Raw genomic sequence first — 22506 nt, forward strand, 5'->3', positions numbered from 1 at the left:
CTAAAACAGAAACTTAAGAGTGTGTTATTAAGCAGGTTTTTAAGAGCACAAATTTCAATCAGCAGGAAGTACTTCACTCACTTTTCGAGAGGGCTGTCAGTAAGTGAATGAAAGGTGGTACACAGCTGGCTACCCAACGAAGTAGATGCATCTGCAATGAAAGCAACTTGAAAAACTACCACACATTATTATAGCACTTTTATTCAACATATCAGCAGCAAAAGTACACTCAAGCAGTTAAAAAATCAGCTGCTCAGTGAATGTTTTCATACAGATCCACCGCCTACAGACCCCCAAATAAAGCACACATGCTTAGATGAATTTTGTATGGAAGCTGTTTTCCTGGGCACTGGCTTACACATTTATTAGACCTGCTTAGGAATGGGCCAGAAGATGCACTAAGTACCACCTCTACTTGTGAGGCATCTTCTTTGAATCAAAATTCAGTAAAAAGGATGCATCATCATCTGTTCTCCAAAGAAGCTCTTCAAAAAGAAGGGGAGGACACCACTCATACCTCTGGTTTAAGATCCCGATGTATCACACCTGCATCATGCATGTAACTGACCGCTGATACCAACTTTCGCATGATCTGGCTGGCCTCAGACTCGCTGAAGTACTTTTTACGTTTAATTCGTTCAAGTAGTTCTCCACCTTTTAAGTATTCCATTACCAGGAAACTATGATGCTAGGAATAAAGCAAAGGAGTGTGAAAATGTAATTTTAAAGACTTTCTGTCATAAACCGTAACCTGCTTTACAAATAATGTACAATGCAATTTTATAGAAAAAGTAACTGAAGTCACAGCATATTTTAACTCACAGTATTCTCATTCTGGGTCACGAGACAAGTGTCTGTGGTGTGTGTTTGTAGGGCTTGCCCCCATCTTGTCTAACTGCCTATTTAATGTATTTTGCACAACCTAATAAACCAATAACTTACTTAATTTTTTCAGTCTAGAATGCCCAGCTATGTGAGCATTCACTCGTTCAGTACATTCATGTAGCATAACAATCAACAACATCTGACTTCACCGATTATAAAACTAACATTTCAAACCTGTTTGACCTAAAGATCACATTTATGTGAAACTACTACCATAATCAGAGATGTTCAAACAGACGATCACTGTTGTTGTTAAAATACAACTGGGATAAGCCGTATGTGCATATCAGTCTTACAGACAGATTTCAAAAGCAGTTGGGTGTGCCGTGGGAACACATGTTTATGCCCATATCATGGTAATCTACAGGAAGTCAGGTAGTAAAAACCGCTATCCCTACCATCTATACCTGTCATGTAGGATACATAGACCTGGTCTGCTTGCCTAAAATCCATAGTCCTGTCTAAACAAAAACAAACAAACAAAAAAAAAAAAACAAACAAAAAAAACAAAACAAAAACCAAAAAACAAAAAAAAAACATTTTTGATGGGCACAGGATAGGATTGCCAGATCTCTTAAGGGCCAGGTAGGGACAGAAAAAAAAGATCCGCTAATGACTGGCAGTGGATTTTTATGGTGCCGAGTTGCCAGCTCGATGCCCAACCTTCAAAGAAGGCAAACCCAATCACGCACAGACTTACCTGCATGTCTTTAAATGTCACTCGACCGCGGGGAGGACATGCAGAGTCCACACAGAAGGTGCTCCAGCCGGGAATCAAACAGGAGAACCTTGTGCTGTGAGGCAACAATGCTAACCGCTGCACCACCGCGGCCTTGGACTTTTGTTCGTGCAAAACAGCAGAGCAGCCAGTTCTGCATTAAGTAGAAGTGGTTCCGCGTTGTGATTTTTGATTGGCTCATATACCTATATATGAGCCAATCAAAAATTCGCACAGCAGAACCTCTTCTGTTCAATACAGAACAGCCTACTGTTCTGCACTGAACGGAGTCGGTCCGCTTTGCGATTTATGATTGGCCCATATGCTAGTATGAGAGTCAATCAAAAATCACTCAGCGGAGCTTCTGCTGTTCCGCATTGAACAGAAGTGGCTCCGCTTTGTAACTTATGATTGGCTCGTATACTGGCATACAGGCCAATCAAATTGCAAAGCTGTTTCACCAGGATTTTAACTGGCATTACTGGATTCAGGATTGGGCTACGGATCCCTGGACAGTCCCTCTCAAATAGGGACGTCTGGTAACCCTGGCACAGGGGAACAAGGTATAGTAAGAGAATAGTGTAGACATGTAGATATTAATATTAAACTACCAGTATTACTGCAGCTAAGAGCAAAACAGCCCATCACTATGCCAGCTAAGACCATGACAGCCTATCACGATCCTGCTCATCTCTGGTTCAGAACACTGTTATGTTGAAGTACTCTATCCCCAACATTATGTGCATTTCTATTAAGAACCCTGGGAGGTGTATGGAAAAGTACCTTATAGTCCACTATCAAGCATCAATAAATTAATGCCAATGTGTTTGCTTCAACAAATGAATGCCAATGTGTTTGTTTCAACAAATGAATGCCAATGTGTTTCTGCAATGTTCCTAGCAACATTCACTCTTGGATGATACATAGTTACAAACAAAATACCACACCTGGTATTTATCTTTCTCCACACATTAACTTCAAAAAGATGTTGCCTAGCTACATTTTATGCACAAATATGCTGGTTAAACATTTCTTTTTTATAATGTACTATGTACTTCAGTTTTAGACTGAATTTATTTGGCAATATCTGCTTCTGTGTTGCACAGCCTCTTTGCCCTTAAAAACTGCGACTTAGGTTCATAGGTAGATACAAGGATATCGGCCCCGGGCCCTATATAAGCCCAGCCAACAAGGTTCCCTGAAATTATTTTCCTGTGCCCATGTCAAGCAGTGCCGCAGAAGTGATCCCCGGGGTGAATTTTCTATTTCCCATCCAGTCATCGAGATTTTTCTTAAAGAGGGCCAATGAGGAGCTTTGCTTGACATGAATGGGTAGTTTGTTCCAGAGTATGGGAAGTCTGTGGGACAGGAATCTATTCCTCCAGCATGTTCTGTTTATTGTGGTGACAAGGTTTAGGTCCCTGGTGCATGTGGTTTGGAGAGATTGTGATTTCTTTAAGTGTAGCATGTCCAACAGCTTTGGGTTTGACACAGCTTTGTATGTTAGGCAGAGATCGCCTCTGAGTAGGCAATATGTGACTGAGTAGAGTTGGAGTTTTTTGGGATGGTCTGCGTATGGCATCTGTTTGAGGCCAGTAATCCTCTTAGTGAGGTATTTCTGTGGCCTTTCCAATTGTTGTGTCAGTGTGAGATTCAATGGCAGCTCCAAATTTGCAATCATCTGCAAATTTACTCCACCAGAGACCACTGACATTGGCCTTGACTTCACAGACGTAAATGCCAAAAAAGAAGTGGTCCAAGGACCGATCCCTGAGGGACTCCACTTGTGACTGGCCTCTTTGTAGAAGTTTGTCAACAGTGCCCAAGTACAACATTGTGTCAGATGCCTTGGCCATGTCAAGGTAGGCAGTATGAACCATTTTGCCCTCATCCACTGCTTTGGTGACTTTCTCAAAAAAGTCCAACAGGTTGAGCAGGCATGATCTGCCCTTGATGAAACCAAACTGTGTTGGGTCTTGTTTCTGGAGATTTACTATGTCAATATTGATTATTTCGATGATAATTCTTTCTATGGCTTTGCATATAAGACTAGTGAGACTTGTGGGTCTGTAACTGCCAGGGTCCATAGATGGCACACCTCTGTGCAGAGAGAGGACTGCTGCTGTTCTCCATTCATGAGGCATGAAGCCTACTTGGAGGCTACAGTTAAACAGCAGTTCCAGAGGGTCTGATAGTTCATGTTTCATGCTGTTTAGAAGGCATCCTGGGATACTGTCTGGACCTATAAATATATATACATACATACATATCGTAAAATAGAACTCATAAGCCTTCTGTACCAAAGGCAATGTGCTACCTGCTGGATGCTGTTTGTGTCTTAAATGAGTGAAACTAAATTTCTGGAGATCTGATTTAAATACACAACTAAAACAAACACAAATTCCTCACTATCTATCCAAATGAATATTATATGATTTATATGCATAGATACTTCAAGACAATTTAGTCCTAGTATTATATATGACTCGCCAGGACCCCTTTTCTCAAGAACAGTTGGGCCAGTCACTCCTGATGTACACTTATGGGATTTCACCCATGCCATCTGAAGGATGTTAGTGAATTGCACTGTTTTAACTTGTAAATTAAGGCTGTTTCAGACCAGCAGTGGCTCTGTCTTGGTAATGCCTCCATTATGTCTTGAGATTCAAAAAATTCTTATTACTGTTATTATTCATAAACTATTTTTTCCAGGAGCCCATCACTAAATTTACATGCGCAAGGCAACCAATGAATACAAACTGCAGTTCCTTTAAGCTACTTGTTTTAGTTTTACCCTCTGTCACAATCACGTTTAGTTAAAACATGGGCTAGAAATTCCAGCCAGCCTTCTTCTTTGTATGGAGACCATAGCACTGTGCAAGTATATCCATAATGCCATGGAGGTGACTATGCATTCTGCACCCCTTTGCACTCTCCAAATGGCACTGCTAAGATGGCTGTTACCCGAGTAATGCAGGAAGCACTTCACAAAGATTTAAGAATGGTGAAGCTGGGCTTCTGATAATTGAAAGATACCCATAGTTTTGTGAGACAATATACAAGGCATAGCAGATATGGATGCCTCTTACTCTAACTGGGCAAAAAACAGAGCTAAGCATTTTGTAAATACCATAGTAGCAGAAAACAGACAAAGGATAAAAAGATGAATTGGAAATGTTCTATTCCCATCAGAAATTGTAGAAATTTTCTTTGATTCTTGAAAATACAAATATGCAGGTTAACTATCTTTCTTGTCCAGTATGATCATGAGATCTGGCACTAGAAGGGTTATTATAGTCTTCAGGAAAATTATCCTGAATTTCTTTACCACTAAAAACTCATCTAGCCTTGAGACATATAAGATGGATCTCCAGGACCAGGGCTAGTCTTTCATGAGAAAGGTCACAGCCTGAAATAATAATAACAATAATAATAAAAAAAAACAAACAAAAAAAAAAAAACAAACCTTCACCTACTTATTCTGGAGGTAAGCATCACTTTAAAGATGGTTCATGCCACAGCCATTTGGTATTGTGGATTCTGCACACCATGCTCCTCCACCCATAGGTCTGTCATCCTCTCAAGGGGATGAGGAATGGTAGCAAAAAAAGGACAGCTGTGTATACTTACCATAAATGCACATGTACAAATGTTTTCATTGTTACGTTACAGTCCTGATTTATGGGATTTCCTGTTTTGGAAGCCCTTGGTCGGCCCGACTACCAGAGTAAAAACTCCTTCCTCCCTGAACTGGTGGACTCCCTACACTGACATCAGGATGGTTGGGTATAAAGGGAGTCAGCCAACAACATGACATCAGTTTTTTCTTGCCCCTAGAAGATAGGGGCCCCAAAGATGAATCTTAAGCAAGCGACCAGGTAAGAGGAAGGGGACCTGCAGAGGGTCCTCTGGAAAAAGATGAAAGAGAAAAGGCTGTTACTGTAAGGAGAATAAGGGGATGGAGGGAGGGAGACAAGACTGCAACAGTGAAAACACTTGAACATCTACATTTTAGGCAAGTGTACACAACTGTACTATGTTCTTTATGATTTACTGTTGTAGTCCTGGCCTTGAGGATGAACCTGAAAGGGAGACCCCAATTCTGTGCAAATGCTTGTGACCACCAAGCCAATTCTTCTTTGAGGCAGGGAATTGGGTGGATTTCTGTTTCCAGGGACTAAGTGCTGGCACCACAGATTCTTGAGGTACCACTGAAGCTTCCTCATGTGTAGCCTGGCCAGAGGGATCATTAGTATACAAGATACCATGTAGCCTAGTGCTTTGAGGAATTCCCTGGCTGAGAGGCACTGCCTCTCCATAATGCCATGGAAGTAATGGGTTAAGAAGGAAGCCTTGTCTAGGGAAAAGGAAGGCCTTCTGGAGGGAGGAAATCAGCAGAGCCCCCAGGGACACTATTCTGGTGAAAGGGTTTCTGTTGGATTTGCTGAGGTGTATGGTGAACCCTAGAGATGAGAGAAGGGTCTGGTTGAGGGCCAGATCCTTGAGGAGTTTGGACTGACTCATGTCCTGAATGAGGCAGTCATCCAGGTAAGGGTAAATCTGCAGAAGGCAATCACAGGGGCCAGACATTTGGTGAAGACCCTGGGAGCGGTAGACGAGCAAAAGGAAGTGCAGAGAACTAAATGTGACTGGTACCTGCTCATACCTCTCAATCTGGAAACATCAAAAATCTGGACAAAGGCCATCTAAAATAGGTACAAATCTGCATGCTGATTAACATAACATTTGCATACATAATTATATAACCCTGCCCACTCCAATGGAGTTGTGGGATATCAACTTTCAAATGCAAACCGAAGAACAGAAAACCAAAATATGGCCTCAGCTACGCACACTTTTTCCACTGTTTTTAAGAATGCATATTTAACTAGTTTATGCACTGCATGGCTTCAAATTCAATAGTGTAAAAAGAATGGTGTGCATTACCTCATTCATTATTTTTAATGCCAACCAGTAGACCTTGTCAATTAATCCATTGTGCGCCACTTTTAGGAAACCTAGCTAGAGGGAGGCATGCTAGTTACTTATATGCCATGTCATGGACTATATTGGGTTGCTGTCACTCTCCTGACATCAGCCCCATATTACTGCAGTTTTATACGTATCTGTAGGATTCGCATTATGACCTTACCCCATTGCCCTTTAAAGGTTCACACTCATTCTGCATTCTCCCTCCTCAGTCTGTCACTATTGTGCCCCCCACACTCTGCCAGGACTTACCAAAAGTAGGTGGCAGTACCTCCCCCAGCACAGTAATAGTCTCCATGGAATAATGGGCTCCTCAGCTGACAATCCTGTTTTACCCCAACTTGTTTTTTAAGGATTTACATGCACAGAAAGGTTGAAAGTAGAAAATGATCACCAGAACAATCAACAAAAATATAATGCAGATATTTTATTTTTTTAATTCAAGCTTAACTGTACATGTTAGGGATGCTGTCTGTGACTGTATGGCATCCCCCATCAGTTTTACCAATCCTCAATCCTTGTGAAACATCTAGTACTGGTTATAGCCTTTCTGATCAGGGTCATTATTCTTCTGTCTGGCAAAGTGAGGTACTGAGGAAGGCCTTGCATGTTCTGAGATGGCCTCATTGCTGCTCACTGTAGGGTTACTACAGCAGTTTTAGAGTAGGATACATGTCTTTTCTTTTGTCAGCTTATCTGCTCTCACTAGTTCCAGTAAAAACAGAAATGACAGAAACATAGGCCAAAGAAATACAAGACTTATTTTACTGACTTCCAATTCTTCTGACAGACTGCTCATTACCCCCAATGCATGCAGTGGCCCTGAGCATAATATCAGTATTTATCCAGCTGAGACTAGAAAGTTGTCAGAAAAGTTAGGGTCAGTTATTTCTCTGCTTAAGCATGCACTGCAGCTAGTGTCATCTGGCATATCTCCGTACTTCGTTCAGTTGGAAAATCTGCCCACCCAAAAAAAAGGAACTGCATACAGGGAGACAGATAGTGATACAACGTACAAATCATTAACTCAGAAGTTAATCAAGAAGAAAACTGAAAACAAATAAATAAATCTGGCATAACAGTAACATGTTATCAGCTCTAATGAACATGGGACTGGTAGTAAGAAGGTTGTTGTTGCTATGGATTTAAATGTCATGCTCCAAATAATACAGAATATCCCTGCTGATACAAAATGTGTTATTTTATTAACTTTTTTAAGGAAATCAAAGTAAAATTTAAAAGTTGCCCCATATTTTTTGCATTTGTCCTCCCATTATTTTTGGCTTTCTCCTTGATATTTGAGCAAATAAGTTGAGGGCTATGGTGATCATTTCTAGTGTGTGGGTTCCCTTTTATGAGAAATGACATTGGGCTAACAACTAATATTGTTCATAGAAATATAACTTAGTTCTGAGTTTCTTTCTATCTTGATACAAGTGACAGCACGGTGCATGCATGAATTAAATCTCGGTCAATGGAAGAACAAATGTGAGTGCATTATCTGGGCTACTCTTTACTAAAGGAAGTGCTACACACACTCAAGAAAGCTACTATATTCTCACACACACCCTTGTTGCAGAAGAAAAGAACTGCTAAGCTTTTGCAGCTGCCAGCTTACTAAATTGCTCTTGGAAGAATTACTTTGAGTTTGAACCGCTAAGCTCCTGCAGCTTACCAAATTGGAGAATCAGCTGGGAAATGCACGGGCCCAGGGCTCACATGATAAAACTAAGTACAAACCCTCGAGCAGCTGGGAAATAAACGGCTAGCACCACACACACTATGTTAAGTGAATACCTCGAGCCCTCACCATGCCACAGGTTATGTGCTTGTGCATGTTGGGGGTTGGGGACTGTATTTTTTAATACCATACAATCTGTAACCACCACTATATCCCTTTTAGACCAACTAGTGTGAAATGAGTGATACTAAAAAACATCCTCAAACATTTAGCACCCACATCCATCAATACATCATTTTAGGAAATTTGATAAAGGAGAGAACTGAAACAAAAGCCACAAACTACTGTTAACTTGTATTCAGTCTTGTGACTGAACAGTTCTGGAACAGGAATACCTAATGTTCAATAAGGAATTTGATTTATTTTAGCTTTTGGTTATAGCAGTTTATTTGTGATGTATCCCAGAGATATTTCCGTGAACGCAGACATACATGTCGGTTTTCTTTATAATTTGTTTGTTCACCTTTTAATCATTTTGCATCGGCATCGACATTTTCAGTAATAATAACTTATGTGCAAGGTCATAACAGTCACTAAAAGTCAGAGCCAAGTGATCTGTTTTCAGTAGCTTAATATCAAAGTAAACCTTTTCTGCTCAATTCATTGATACCATATTCATCACTGTTTGGGCTACAGACGGTCATGGAATGCTTTATGAATTACCTGTCACTTCTTCCACTCCATTACACACACACACACACACACACACACACACACACACACACACACACACACACACACGCGCACATCTCTCTCATCTGTTTAATGTCAAGGCTTCTGAAGCAGAGCATCTTTCCACATTAAACAAGGAAACTATTTATGTGTATGTTGTCAATATGATCATTCAAACTCCTGTAGCACCTGCAAGTCTGTGACTCCTGAAGTAAATCAGATAGGTAAAGAACTTCACGCCACAAGCAATCTGTGGTGCCAAGTCGTCCACTCCTCTCAAAACACCGTGCAACACCGTGCAGGTGACTACAGACAATGTGTCACAGTTTCGCAAAGGAAACCTCAGCAACAGGTGATGCTGTAAGATTGCTTCACGAAAATGGTGACTGAAGTATACAGAGCCAAGTTATAAGGTAGCTAACTCTAGCTGTCGTCAGTAAACTTCAACAAGTCAGAGAAATTCAAAAAATGCACCTGTCACGAAAAAAATCGTACTAAATTTCTTTAAAGGGAATGCGTAGTGGATCTAAATTTTTTTTACGAAGAATTGTCTGAGGCAGAAACAACAGCCATCAGTGCATAGTTGCGTACACATTTCCCTGTAGTTTTCTAAATAAACAATCTGGTATCCTATTTTGCATTATCCGTGATCCATAATGTACTCATATTTACGAGCCCTTTAGTATAAAGCAATAAACAGCATTATTTTCAACGGACACTCACAGGTTAGACTGTCCTTCACTGCACAGTTAATGATGCTTCTTCTGTGTATTAAGTCCTACTCCCTACTCTTAATGGAAAGAGTGAAGATCCTACTGCAGCCCGTCCAGATATTTGCTAATAGTATTAGTAATTAAATGAGCTACGCAGTCTAGCACCGAGACAGGGCCACTCACATGAGGGGTGTGTATGGAGGCGGTGCAGGATGCACTAACATGGACCTGACAAGCTGCATGACATACTTTTACGATAAGAGGGAAACCTGCTCTGGTTTTGGGAATTAATTTCATCTTCTCAAATACCGTATATTGAATCTACTTGTGTTCTGATCACTCCAACATTGGCACCTTTTAGTCTAAATGAAACTTCAGTATTTTACACTGGCTAATCTTTTCTTTGTATAGCAAAACTTGAGCAGCTACTGTCCATTATGCATTCAGGGTCATAATTTCATATTACATCATATGCTGCCCTGTAGTTTTGACATTTATTGCGCGCAACAAGGATGCGCTCTTGGAGAAGAAATGAGTACCACTGCTTATTTGTGCAGTGTTTTGTGTGCGCATACGTGCATGTCTGTGTGTGTTGGGGTTGGGGCATGGAGGAAGAGTCTTGAAGTTTGCAATGATCGTGTAAACTGGAGGCTGTTTGATTCATGGATATTTTGTTGCTTCACAGCATTCTGTTTATTTTTCAACAGTCAGGTGGAAATAGAGACATTTCTGTTCACGGAGCGGACATCATCACGCACGTCTCCGCACATGATGACGTCAGCCCACAAAAGCCAGGAAATAAAATAAAAAAAAAAAAGCTAGGAAATTCAGAAATGAAGGGGTGCCACTCTGGAATCGTGGCACCCCATTATTTGAAGCTCAAAACCGTGGAAAAACAAGAAATTCGGTATGGTTGAGAGGTATGTACCTGCTCTGAAGTGAAAAAAAACTTCTGTAAGATTCTTCTACAGGGATGTGCAAGTAGGGATCTTTCTGGTCCAAGGTAACCATTAGAGTCAACGGGAAGAAGCTTTTGAAGAGTAAGCATTTTGAATTTTGGGACTAAGAGTGACTGATGGACAGATCCAAGATAGGGCAGCAAAAGCCTTCTTTCCTGGGGACCAGGAATAGCCTGGAGTAAAAACCTTTTCCTATCTGGTGGCCTGGTACTGGTTCCACAGAGTCCTGACAGCATAGGTTGTGAATCTGAAAAATGGCTTCTGATCTTTGGTTTTGCAGCAGATCGGGGTAGCCTGAGAATCTTAATGGTTCTTTGAAGGCAAGTTTGTAGTCTTTGGAGATTACTTTCAGAAGCCACTTGTTGGACGTGATGAGGGCTCAGTTTTCTTTGAACAGGGAAGGTCTTCCTCCAAATCTTCCTCCTATCTTGTCCAGGGTTGGGGGTGGAGGGGGGTGAGGGGTAGAGAGTGTGTTGAGTCATTGCTGATCTCTGCTAGGACTCTGTGACCTAGAACTCCCTGGCCTGGGTGTTCCCGAGGACCACTGTCTTGTCCTCTGCAATTGCTGTTGCCGCCTGTGAGGCCTTTCACTTCGGGTTTTCCTCTTACTGGGTTTTGATTGGGAGGGAAAGGACCAATGCTTAGTGAGGAAATTCCTACTGAACCTGGGAGGCTGGACTTTGAGGAAGACCTTGACCTTTTGCATGGATTTTGCTTTATCCTCCAACTTTTTAAACACAGCCTCAGCCTTTGGACCAAAAAGGGAGTCCTTAGCCAGGGGTAAATTTAGCAGTTTAGATTTGACATGCTCTGGCAATGTCTGTTCCCTAAGCCAAGTATGCACTTCTGATGACTGAGCCAGAGACAGCTGCTCAGGAAGATGCCTTTAGGGCATCATATCCGCAGTGTAAGAAGTGTCTAGCTACCTGGGAACTGGAATGGCAGAGATCCAGCTGTTCCTTGGAGGTGTTCTTGTCCTCCAGGGAGGAAATCCTTTGCTTCATTTTTTCCAAAATACTCTGTTGGTATTTTAGCAAATGAAATTGGCAACTGAGGGCCCTCATGGCCAGGGTAGATGAAGTGTAAACCTTCTTCCCAAATCTGTCAAGGGCCCTGCTTTCTTGGTCTGTAGGACATTTTTTTTTAAGTACTGGCCCTAACTTCTTTGGGACCTGGGTGACAACCTCTGGGTCAGCATAGGGGTTCTTAAAAAGGAACTTATGCAAGTCCATTCCCCAATAAAACCTGTCTGGTTTACAAAGGGTTGGGGGTAAAGAGTCTGGATTGAGAGATGATTCCATAAAGACATCATCTACCACTTCAAGGAACTCCCTGACCCTCTTTTTTGCTTGGGGGTAACTCCTGGGCCTGCCATTGGAAAAACTCTCTCATAGCATGCAATGTCTCCCCAAAAGGTAATGTCCTCAGGGGGATGAAGCAGAAAGCAACATCTTCTTCTGAATCAGAACCCTCAAAGGAGGTAAGGAAGGGTTCTTCTTCAATGGTAGAGGTCTCCTGACCACAGTATTCATCTGAATAAGGGGGTTCTGAAAAGTCCTGAGACGAAGGGTCTCCCTTTCTTTTTCCTGGGGAAGATTCAGGGGGATGTTGCCTGCCTCTGACCAAAGAAATAAAGTTCTCGGCCAACCTGACCAAATTCTGCTGATAACCTCTGAGATAGGAACTGGTAGGCCTAAGTACAGAAACTGAGGTTGAAATCTTTTTAGGTGTTAGCTTTTGCCTTGGGCCTATCTAAGTCCACTACTCTGACGTCAGTCTCCTTGTAAGAAATAACCAATGTTGGTGGATGCCTCGAAGGAACAGCATCAGTAGAGGATCGTTCGCTGGATGCCGAAGTCTGCTTAGTGACTCTGGACCTGACCGATGAATAGAATGCCAAGGCAGAGTTAAATTAAGGGACCCTACACCATACTGGACTCTGAAACGGTCACAACAGAGGCCTGCACCACCACCTCGCTCTCAGAAGGGGTTTGCAAAGGCACCTCTCCTTCCTTTGCAATAATAAGGCTTGGGGGGACTAGCAGACAGAGATAGATAATCATCAGAGGTCCTAAGTTTGGCTTTTTCCTTTTTTCATTTAGAGAGCTCAACCTCTGGGCACCCAATGGACACCATCATGTAATGGGAAGTGGATTGTTGACCAAGGTGCTTAGCCAAGATTTCGGCCTTATGTCTTATAGTCCTAGTATTGAAAATGGAGCACAAACAGCAATTGGGGATGTCGTGGTCTCAGCCTAAACAAGCGATACACAAGGTATGAAAGTCTCTGTGTGGGATTTGTTTACCTCAGAGACGGTTGTTAATTTCATCTGACATGAGTCACAAGTAAGAAAAAGAGTTCCCTAATGGGGTACTCAGCTTTAGAAGAATTTTTCACTCTGATGTGGACCAAATGACGCACTCAATTGCTTCAGGCTCTCAAGGCAAGAAAGATTGATGTCATGACGTCAGTTGGCTCCCTTTATACCAAACTGTCCTAATGTCAGGGTATGGCATCTGCCAGCCCAGGGAGGAGGGAGTTTTTTTACTCTGGTAGTTGGGCCAACTAAGGGCTTCTGAAGCAGGAAATCCCATAAGTTAGGACTGCAACAGTGAAGCACGATGAACATCAGAAGGATTGAGGTAGTTGGAAATGTAAGGCACCCTGGCTGTGGCTGGCAGCTTGTCCTCTGTCACCCCTCCACTGGCACTTTTAAAATGCCCTCTCTTTTGCTTAAATCAGTCTGTATGACACTGTTTATGAAAAGAGGGACACTTTTTTAGTGTGAAAAGTTTCTACTATACTTTGGCATTGAGAAATGAAAAAAAAAAAAAGCTGCTTTACTGACTGAATTAGTGTTACACTTTTTCCCCAGTTTCTATAACAATTCATGTGAAGGAGGCCCTAGAAGTAATTTGTTGTTAAAGGGGTGCAGCTAATAGTTGTTCTGTGTCAACCTCAGTCAAAGGCTGAATCCTTAGCCATAGATGTTGTCAGATGACCACACCCAAGGTTGCTGTCTTAGCTTAAGTGTGTATGGTGTTATGATTACATTAATGCACTTACTAACCTTTATGATGCTCTGCCCATTTTAGTACACTAAGAGTTTAATAGTTAAAATTAATTCTGAAAGGGTTAGGTGACAGAAGGTGACTTTCCAACACCCCTCCCCCCCACCAGTTCACAGCCATCTGCAAACTTTGTTAGCTAAAGGTATTGGATTAATGCGAAAAAGGAGACATCCCAGCACCCAGTCCTGATGGACAATGCTGGTCACTTTCATAATTTCTGATGAGGTGCCTGCAACTTCAACTGGATATGATCTGTCTTTCAGCCAATTTGCTATCTATCTTATACGCATACAGGATGTTTTTTTAAAGTACCTAGCTTCTGTACAATGCCATTATGGGGAAGGATGTTGAAGGCCTTTTCAGGTTAATATGCACAGTGCGTACCACATAGCCACCATCTACAGCCTCAGTAACTGTTCAAAAGAAATTTACCAGATTCAATAGACAGGATCCAACCTTCACAAAACCAAACTGCTGGGATCTTGTCTAACAAGATTATTGATTTGATAGTTTATGAGTTCAATTTTAATATGCTCCATGGTTTTGAAGATGAGGGTTGTATGGTTGAGAAGTCTGCGATTATACAGGTTGATTATAAGGCCATTCATATGGCTAGGAATCACCTCTGCATTGTACCACTCATCAGGAACAAAAGCAGGAGCTAAACTTATATTAAAATGGTTTAAGTGGGTCTGCAAAGGAAATGTATGCTACAAAAGAAATGATGAGGTGCCTGCAACTTCAACTGGATATGATCAGTCTTTCAGCCAATTTGCTATCTATCTTATATGCATACAGGATGTTTTTTTAAAGTACCTAGCTTCTGTACAATGCCATTATGGGGAAGGATGTTGGAGGCCTTTCCAGGTCAATATGCACAGTGCGTACCACATGGCCACCATCTACAGCCTCAGTAACTGTTCGAAAGAAATTTACCAGATTCAATAGACAGGATCCAAACTTCACAAAACCAAACTGCTTTGATCCTGTCTAACACAATTCTTGATTTGATAGTTTATGAGTTCAATGGCTGGGCATCACCTCTGCAGTGTACCACTCATCAGGAACAAAAGCAGTAGCTAATCTTATGTTAAAATGGTTTAAGTGGGTCTGCAAAGGAAATGTATGCTACAAAAGAAATTCAACTTTCCATTGTAACAGGCAATAAAATATATGGACTGACAAAAAATATCAGTTGTGTTCTGCAACAGATACTTTTTTTGTATTTCATACATTAGAATTCAAAATGGCTATAAGACAGTTATGAAAATCCCAAAGTAACAGTCATAAAAATGAGAAAAATTACTGCTGCAAAAAAAAAAAAAAAACTACAATAAGAAGTAGAAAGTACAGTTGAGCAAGTCCACTTACCTGTAGCAACAGATGTTGAAATTTCCCACTGCTTCAGTGGTATATGGGTTCTGCACCTGCACAAACTCAACAGTGGTGGCTTTCTAGAGCTCAGAATCCTCTCCTCTCTCTGTGACAGGAGATAGGCTATGCCCCTCTCATCAAGGGAAACTTAAAGCCTGAATAAATGGTTGTCTGTGACAGGGGTTAAGTGCTAAGAATAATGAATTAAGAAGGACCAGAAGGAAGAACTGCCTGAGACCTACCAATTCACAGCCGTAACAATACACAAATAAACAAAGCCAACCAACAGCAGAGCCAGGTTGGAAACCATCAAACTATACAAAATAAGGGGGGAAAGGTGGGTGGGTGCTGCCATTAATGCAGTGTGAAATTCGAACATCTAGTGTTACAGGCAAGTAGGATTTACACAAATGTTTATGTTCATCATTCACACTGTCTCAGTGGCATATGGGTAGATTCCCAAAGCTAACCCTACCTGGGAGGATGAAGGATAAGGATTTGATGGCACCTGGATAATGGTCCTTACATAGACTTTTGTAGAACATGAGAAAAAAAACCCAGTTTGTAGTACTTTGTAAAATTATGAGCAGGAGACTGAGTTGCTGCCTCTACAATAACTTTTAGAGTCCATTCCTATCCAATATGCCACTAAAGAGGATTAGGCTCTTGTGGAATGTGCCTTAATCTTGCCTGGACTGGATTTACCAATGTGGGAGAGAAAAAAAACCAGCAGAGGACAACCAATAAGACAGGCTGACCCTTCTTAACCCCAGAAAGTACAGTTTTGTACACTTACCATAGATGTAGATGTTCGAGTGTCTTCACTGTTGCAGTCATCACATTTGGGTTATTCCTGCCAGGGTAGCCCTCAGCCAGCCTGAATACCAGAGACTTCATATTTCTGCGTCGGTTACAGTCGCTTGAGGACTGACTTTAGGTTGTCAGTGGTATAATGGAAGGCAGCAGACGCCATTACATCAGTTTTTCTTGCCCTAACCGGTCAGGAGCCCCCAAAGTAGGAGGCCAGGTTCTGGTGGAAGAACCCCACCAGTGGAAAATAAATACCACTATGTCCCTTGTAAGGAAAGGAGAACAATAAGGAAGAAAGGTAACAAAAACAAAAAGGGGGATGGAGGGAGGGAAACCAGGACTGCAACAGTGAAGAGACTTGAACATGTACATTTATGGTATGTACACAACTGTACTATGTTCTTTGTGTTTCACAGTTGCAGTCATCACATTTGGGTAGATTCCCAAAGCTGAGGAAATGGGTGGAGGCAGTCAAGGAAGCTATGGGCTGGCTGGGATGTCCTGCAAGACTGCAGGAGGCAAACCCTGCCCTGGATTTGGAGAAGAGAGGCAGGTGGTAATGCTTGGTAAAAGTGTGAACAGATGTCCAGGTGGCAGCCTCCAGGATGTCCCTGGTGGGGACCCCTCTGAGGAAAGCTGCAGAGGTGGAGGCTGCTCTGGTGGAGTGTGTCCTAACCCCCTTGGGGGGTGGCTTGCCATGCTGTTTGTAGCAGAAATGGATGCAGTGTGCTATCCATTTGGAAATGGCTTGCTTGGAGGTTGCTTGGAACAGATTAACATCAGTCTTGGGGGCGGACCATGGAAGGTTATTTTAGAAAACAAAGAACACTGGTGGCAAGTGCTTCTTAATGCTTCCTTACCACCTGGCCTTAAAAAGACCATCTAACTAGTGTTTTAAAAATGAAGGCATATAATAGATAATTGTTTAATTAACTAATTATTTAATTGGTAATTGTTTTTAAACTAAGTGTATAAAAGGGTTGGTTGTTGTAATGTGATTTCTCTGAAGAAGGCTTGAACTTCTAGCCAAAAGCGCTTACCATTAAAGATTTTGTTGTATGGATTTTCTGGGCTGCTGTCTTTGTAGCATCCAAAGGACATCATTAGCCTTGCAACCAAACTCCTTGTGCACTGTTCCTCATGCACAATCTGAGGAGTCTTTCTGGATTGACTGAACTGGGGTTTAGAGTGAGAAAGGTAGGTATGGATTGAGATAAATGTGAACCCTCCACCACTATAGCTCTTGTTTTGCAAAATCCGATACTGGTACCTGGTACAGGGGACCAACAATTTTTTTTTTTTTTTTTAAGTATCAATGAATGTTTCTATTGTGGAGTCAGACCCATGGTATCATGAGAATCATTGATGCCATTAGGCCTAGAATTTTGAGAAACTCCCATGCTGAGGCAGTTGCTTGAAGGGAGAAATCCCTGAACATTTTCTTAAGTCAGGAGTATGTCTTCTAGTAGACAGATTATACGTTTTTTAAGTGTCAATCACACACTCCAGGAAGATAATTATTTGTGAGGTTGTGATTGAAGACATTTGTACGTTCAACCTGACGTTGTCAGGAATTGGCATGTGATAAACATCCTTCAGATGCAAATTCACCACGAAACAGTGATCTTGAAAAAGGGATAGGACCATCTGCAGGATGAGTATTTTGAATTTGTGTACTGTAAGAAAGGTGCTTAAGTACACTAGATCTAACGCTAGTCTCCATGACAGTTCCTTTGTGGGTATCAAAAAGATTCTAGTGTAAAATCCTTTTCCTTTTTGTGGTGCAGGAACTGGGACTGCACCTTGTGAAGGAGTACTGGACAGAACAGGCATATCTGGTCTGAGCGGTGTGGGGGGTGGGTTCCCTGAAGGCACAATAACTTTTTCTCCACTGCAAAGTACACACTTGTCTGAGGGTATTTGTAGCTAGGCTGCTGGATTGCGTTAAAGCTTGGGGAAAGGTAAAATGGGAGAAGAGGTAGAGGAAGAGACCGGATACCATGACTCTTTGTATGGAAATTTTAAGCAGGGAAAGATTTTATTTTTTTGGGGAAAGAGACCCCTTTTACTTTGTGCTATGCCTGGTTCTACAATATGCACAGTGTAGTAAACAGCACACACAGTCCAAAGTAAAATTCACTTGCCCAAACAGTGACAAACCCCCCCCCCCAAATATATGCCCTTAAATTAAATAGAAACCTTTAAAAGAGCATAAATATAGAAGAGCATTTACTTAGAGGTTCCCTTATCAAAATATGAAATCAAATCTCCAGATAAAATACAAATTAAACAATATGAGGAAAAATTGTGATTTAACAATAAAAACAACTATAACAGTGCCACATCAGTAGTAAATGTCATATAAATGAAGAAAAAAGTGAAAAATGCAATATTTTCCTGTCAGGAATTCCAAATGGCGCAGATAAACAGCAGAAACAAGGGCACCAGCATTCAACTTATACCACAGAGTCTTCAGTTTCCCAGTACAGGTAATTTTAAAAAGAGAAAGAAATCAAAAGTATACAATTAAAAATAAGAACGGAAGTTCCCAAAGGGATCTTATTTGAGTCTCTGGAAGCTACAATCCACCAAGGCAGGCTGCCGAGGAGATTAAGTGTGTGAGTCCATCAGCTGGCAATAATGACTGAATAACTTTTTCTGTGACAGGGGTTCAAGCTTCCTCTGAGCGGAGAGGCTTAACCAATTCCATATCACAGAGAGGCAGAGGAGGAGATTCTGAGCTCTGAAAACCTGCCAGTGTTGGGTTTCAGCAGGTATAGAACTCGTATGCTACTGAGGCGGTGGAAATGATGAACATAAATGGTTAATTTCTTATGTAGACAAAGGCATAAACATCATATCCACAAGCTGAAGGAAAGATTTGAAATCTTCCTTTGTTACTGGTGAATAAAGCTTCACAATTAAACTGTCAATAGACAGAATGTTAGATTCATTCTACCTTATGATCTGCTGTCAGTGAAGTCAAAAAACCTGTAGGAATTTCTAAATCAATTATTTGGTAAACATAAAAAAGGCAGCAAGGAAGTGTCTACCAAATGGAGTGTGGCAATGACTTACGCATTTTTTTTGTTCTGACATCAAAATAATCATTCTGAGGCGAAATATCCCTCTGACTATGATTTGTACATTTTTTTCTAAGATATAAGTGTTACTTTTTAGTTGAAGTACAACTGCCACTAAAATGTAAACTCTTATTTTTTTTTAACCTGGTGAAATGTTTCAGGTGACTTAAATTATCCAAATATCCATGAACTTGGCTGTAACTTTAGAGTATAAAATAAAACAAAGCTTTCTTCAATAAACCAAGCAAGACGCAAGGAAAAGTAGTATACACTGACAAGAAAAACTGTATGGCAGTAATAGGATAAAAACTGATTAAAAATATATAGGGCTTAATTGAGCATTATGAAAAACAGTCTCCAACAAGCATTTGTCAAAGTTCACATGCAATGAATCTGTACTACAGGAACAGTAGGGTTAAAGATATGTCCACCAAAATTAGAAGTATAAGACTGTGAAAAGCAAGACTGCATTTCTACACTGTACGTGGAGACATGCGTGAATGGGCGTACCTTCGTTGAAGGTTGTGCATCAGGGCTGGTAACTCGGCACGTAAAAAGCAACTACCAATCATTAGCGGACCAGAGTTCCGCTGTGGCAACCCCTAACCGGGAAAAGCGGAAAGACACAAACAAACTGAATATTTACATGCGAGTTAAAAACATTATCTTGCCACACTATCCTCTCAAAGCACATTTCCACAAGGTTCTCTGATGGAACCACAGCAGGAATATTTTGCTTTGTAATGGAAGTATCCTATATTATGAGTCTATTACATGAGATACAAGAACTGATAGCTCAAATGTGTTGGTGGAGATGCATTTTCTTCATGAAGTAACAGCAGCGAAGAAGCTATTTGCTTGAGCCTTGGTAAATCATTCTGTAGAAAAAGATGAAAAATATTCTCATGGGCTGCAAAAACAAACAAAAAAAAATGACTCTTCCCATTCTGTCCTTAAAAGCCACATGCAGAAAATCCCTAAAATATCTGTAATCAAGTAAAAAAATATAAGGGGTAAATTCATTTTGCTTTAATTTGGCTATTAATTATTCCGCCTACTGTGCTAGTTCATTTCCAAATGAATCTGCTCTTAGTAGTTATTTACTATGCAGGTTATGCAAGACAATACCACCAGATCCCTATTTTATTGTGTTACTATGCATGCACTGCTGAATGTCCAGCAGTCCTTGCAGTGGATATAGGTCTTCACAGAATCTATGCAACACACACATCATTGACATGGTGGGAGTAACAGCTACCTTGTTTCCAAGGGTATATTCCAAGACTGGAAAATGCTGGCAGTGATGGCTACCTATATCCCTTTACTATATGATGGATGAAAGCATAACAGAGGTAGCACAGCCTTCAAATACAGCCTGTGCTGGAAACATCTGTGCAGCACACAGGAATCCAACATGGATGGAATGCCCTTCACTGAACAGAGAGGATGCTAGAAGGTCCATCCTGCCTCACCACACTCACCTCAACAAAGAGTGATGCGAGCCTGCCCTTCTCTGTTAGTGTTGCTGACAATGCCATTATGTCAGGAGACAGTGTTGTTTGCATGGTGCCACTGTCTGCCACTGCAGACCTGCTGACATCAGGCAAGTGTCGATCTGATGTGCTGGATCCTCTCAGAGTGGAACCTGTTAGTGTATAGAGATGACAATCCTCTGGCAATGCTGAAGCATATTTGTGACTCTCATCACCATATGGCACAAAAACTGCTATATACCAATCATACATACAGCCCATGACCACATATGTACCTTGTGGTTAATGCTTTCACTGGATGACAAAACTGCATATAAATATGTCTGACTAAACCCTTCACAAGTACAAGTCTATGTCCTACAGAAAATGCTTTTACCAGTGCTCATCTGTGGCATCCCTTATAATCAAATCAAGCAACCATCACCAGATCAGCTCAATATATAAGCCACCACAAAGTATGAGAGCTCTCACTTTCACCAGTGACAGGTGCCAGCAATTCCTCCATCTATAAAAAACATCTCTGTTGGTGATCCATCCTACAGTAGTCATACAAACTCTGATAAGTTCCTGTGTCTCGGTCCAGGGAAGCAGTGATATTTCCTGAGCCTTATTCCTGGCATGCATCATATGAGTGATCCTGCAATGCAACTGCTGTATTGTCCTACTGTGGCCACCCATGGCACAGATGTTTAGCACCAGTCTCTGCAACACCTCATCCCATAAGACTCTTTCAGCTCTATACTAGTCAAGGCTATACATGTAATGTACTTGTAAGGCCTATAATAGCAACTCTGTCCTCTATGTGGTGAGCTCTTACAGTTGCTGCTGTTCCTTTGGTCCTATGCTAGGACACACACACTTGTGTGACATACATGCAGATCAGTGCATTTTATGCATGACCATTCATGCCCGTCAGCAAACTGCTTCCATGCTGTCCCCAGCATACCTATGGCCCCAGCCCTGTGCACTGCTAAACTGCAACTTTTCTGACATTGTTTCACACTGTGGTAACAGATGGCATGTTAGCTATGCTTACTTATCCATCACACATGTAGAGATTAGTACAGTCTGTGTTTTGTGTACTGGAGGCCCATCATTCCCTGAAGCATTTCATACAGTCTGTGTGCATATGACACAAAGTGGTTTACCTAGAAGGACAATGACCAAGCTTAACCATGTCCCTTGTACCCTATCAGGTCGAGGCCCAATCAACAGCAATGCAGCCTGCCCTGCCTGTTCAACTTTTAGAATGAGCCCACCCCCAAGCCAGTCATATTCCCTGTCGTGGCCTGTGCAATATCATCACACATAACTCACTGCTATGTAACAATGTTTGTACTTGCCATCATCCCGAGTGGTAACTGCAGTCTTAAGGTACACCATCAGTTGTCCTAGCTGTTAAAATATCATTGAATGACAGTTTTCTTTGATACTCACATAATTCTGATTCTTTAAATTATTTACTACACCTTGTTGTCCCAGCACAAGGTTGACTGCATTTTTATTGCAGTAACATGGGCCGCATAATGTGGTCTCACACACACACACACACACATATATATATATATATATATATATATATATATATATATATATGTTGTTGTGTCTTTCGGCTTTACCCGGTTAGGGGTCGCCACAGAGGAACTCAATCAACAAATGATTGGCAGTAGATTTTTACGCACAGAGTTACCAGCCCTGATGCAAAACCTTCAACGAAGGTAAGCACATTCACTCAAGTCTCCACACAGAAGATGCTATAGCTGAGAATCGAACAGGACAACGTCTTACTGTGAGGCGACAACGCTACCGCAGCACCAGCACTGCAGATATAGATATATATCACATATACATATATATATATATATATATATATATATATACATACAGAAACAGATTTTATATATATATATAGATATATACACACATTTATATATATATATATATATATATATATATATATATATATACACACATTTATATATATATATATATATTTT

General features: G+C 41.2%; 1 protein-coding gene across 1 annotated transcript in view; it reads right to left on the minus strand.

Moving 5' to 3' along the window:
• Positions 1-511: 511 nt before the first annotated feature.
• Positions 512-22506, minus strand: part of RPS6KA4 (ribosomal protein S6 kinase A4) — a 785184-nt gene continuing 763189 nt past the window's right edge. Inside the window, exon 13 of the mRNA XM_044075810.1 lies at positions 512-688. Within this exon, the coding sequence (XP_043931745.1) occupies positions 512-688 (177 nt within the window). The remainder of the gene's footprint in view (positions 689-22506) is intronic.

Source organism: Protopterus annectens, chromosome 6.part1 (assembly GCF_019279795.1).
Source record: "Protopterus annectens isolate FY-2018-M chromosome 6.part1, PAN1.0, whole genome shotgun sequence".
NCBI classification, from domain to species: domain Eukaryota; kingdom Metazoa; phylum Chordata; order Ceratodontiformes; family Protopteridae; genus Protopterus; species Protopterus annectens.